This window comes from Octopus bimaculoides, chromosome 24 (genome assembly GCF_001194135.2).
Source record: "Octopus bimaculoides isolate UCB-OBI-ISO-001 chromosome 24, ASM119413v2, whole genome shotgun sequence".
Taxonomy (NCBI): domain Eukaryota; kingdom Metazoa; phylum Mollusca; class Cephalopoda; order Octopoda; family Octopodidae; genus Octopus; species Octopus bimaculoides.
Window position 1 is genome coordinate 11,063,841 of NC_069004.1, and position 2,639 is coordinate 11,066,479.

Sequence of the window (2,639 nt, forward strand, 5' to 3'; positions counted from 1 at the left end):
AGACAGACAGACAGATAGATAGATAGATAGATAGATAGATAGATAGATAGATAGATAGAAGACAGACAGACAGACAGACAGACAGACAGACAGACAGACAGATAGATAGATAGATAGATAGATGCACATACATGTATGCATGTGTTATAATCGGCGAACTGTACTTCATTGTAACTTGAGAACGCCACCTACTAAAGATATGTGAAGACGCTATCGTACTTTACTTGCATTATCATTTATCATTGTTGTCGCCGTCTTAGGTGGCGGTAGTGGTTACTGTAGTGGTAGTGGTGGTGACTTTGGTCAGTATAGAATTAAGTTTAATCATTGTCCTGGTTAATATTTTCACAGCAGTAGTCTTACTACTGCTTTACGTTGCTATTGTTATTATTATTACTATTATTATTATTACTATTACTATTATTATTATTATTATTATTATTATTATCATCTTTGTTTACATATTTACGTACACAAATACTACTCCAGTATTGCCTGGAAAGCGAAAAGAGGACACGCGCTCGGAAAGCGCAATGACATAAAAACTAAGTATATTTATATCCTGACCTGACCTAAACACGGGAAAAAAATAACCTTGAAAAAAACAAAAGCAATCGAAGACAAAGCAAATGAAATAGAACAGGAAAATGTGCAAGAAATATCATCAGAAATTGTAAATCATTTATTTAAAAAAAGTTAATCTTTGCTATTTGCTGAGATGGAAAACAATTTACCTGAAAATGAAGTGAAGTTGCCGTACTATGAGGATGTGAAATTACATAACATGAAACCTGTTGATGATAATAATTTGGACACGGTCAATAATTCGGAGGAAATTTATGAGAGAGACAATTTATTTGCCGATGCTCAACATGGCCATGAACAGCAAAAGTTAATGAATAATGACATGAAATCAATGAAAACAGACGACACAAAGAGAGAAAGTATATGTTGTTTTATATGGAAATATATCACGTTTAATCGGGGATTAAACATTGCAACGCTCACATTTTTAGGGTCTCTTACCAATTCTTTGACAAATGCAGTAGCCCCTTATATTACATCACAAGTAAGCTCTTTAGAGAAACAGTTTGGATTGTCCAGTGCTGAGTTTGGATTCATTAATAGTGCCAATGATATAGGTTACTTGCTTATCATTCTTGCAGCTAGTCATTTCGCAAAAGATGCACATTTACCCAAACTATTCTCTGTCTTAACATTATTTGTCGGTATCACTGTCGGTTGCATGAGCTTAACTTACCTCTTACGTCCAGTCAGTAATTTAGAACTGTTGAAAAATTCAGATTCACTGAACGGCACCATTGGAAATAATTCTATAAACATTACAGCGGCACCAACCAATATATATCTGTGTTCTGCTGACAAGTCAACTATTGTTGAAGAAGCGAATTGTTCGATTGATCACGTAAAGAGTCGCTCTGTATATTTCTTGTTTGTCTTCTTCATGATAGTACTCGGAGTATGTAAAGGTCCAACGTCATCCCTGTTACCAACCTATATTGATAATAATGTGCCGAAAAAACATCATTCTAATTTTTTTATCGGTAAGTAAAACCTTGTTTCGTTTCTCACACGTCCGGCATCCTATATATTTGCATAACTATCACACACACACACATGTATGAATATGTCTATCTATCTATCTATCTATCTATCTGTCTGTCTGTCTGTCTGTCTGTCTGTCTGTCTGTCTATCTATCTATCTATCTATCTATACGTAACACACGGTATCATTATTATTGTTTTTCTCCGACACAGTTCATTTATGGCCGGTTTATGTGTAATTATTCCACATCTCCTGCTCGCAACTAAGAGATACAACACGTTTCTCAGCACATGAGCAGTTTCAAACACCGCAGGCATTTTTGCACTCCCTAAACATATCTGGTATGCTCAAGATCTCGGGTATTGTAGCCAGAGCTTTTGAAATTGTTCCGAGTGCACTGATAACAAATAGGACGTTATTAACAGTTGCTCCTCAGTTTTGTTCAAAAAAGGAAGATGGCGGACGAAGATTGTTCGTCCGCTGAAAAGAACAGTCAATTAACCTCAGAATTGATAAGCCAAATTGTAAAAGTCAGTGACAACAACAACAACAGCAACAGCTGCAGCAGTAACAACAGCAATAGCAACAACAGCAACAACACAGCACGAGAAATGTATGAGACTAACTTTCCGCTCTTAGAAGTTTCAACGCTGCCACGGCGATCACAGGAACAACAAAGGGGAACAATGACAACAAAAAGCAACAACAACACTAGAGAGAAGACTGTCATCACCGCCAGCAGCAACAGCAAGCCAAGCACCATCAGCACCACCACAACTACAACAAAAAGCATTGATACGAGAAACGAACACAGCGAGCAACGCCGAGGACAAGATGAACAAAACACCAGAAAAAAAAAAGCAACGACGTCTCCACCACCACCATCTTGCAGGCAGGGCCCTGTTAGAATTTTTTTCACGTCGAGTAGCCCGTCCAACTCAAGAGGTCCCTCAATAGTGTTCGTTTAAGGATGTTGAACAAAACACCCATGTTTCCAAAGGTGAATTATTCAAACACCAAAGAATTCCTCTCAACACATGACTATGATGCTCCCACACCACTTCTGCTCGTG

General features: G+C 37.6%; 1 protein-coding gene across 2 annotated transcripts in view; it reads left to right on the forward strand.

Moving 5' to 3' along the window:
* The first annotated feature begins 75 nt into the window (after window positions 1-75).
* The window catches only part of LOC106872320 (solute carrier organic anion transporter family member 1A3), a 14,649-nt gene continuing 12,085 nt past the window's right edge, over window positions 76-2,639 (forward strand). The window contains exon 1 of one of the 2 annotated variants that reach the window (XM_052976368.1): window positions 76-1,565. In XM_052976368.1, coding sequence (XP_052832328.1) covers window positions 719-1,565 — 847 coding nt within the window. In that variant the 5' untranslated portion in view covers window positions 76-718. The remainder of the gene's footprint in view (window positions 1,566-2,639) is intronic. The other variant, XM_052976367.1, reaches the window with a different exon arrangement.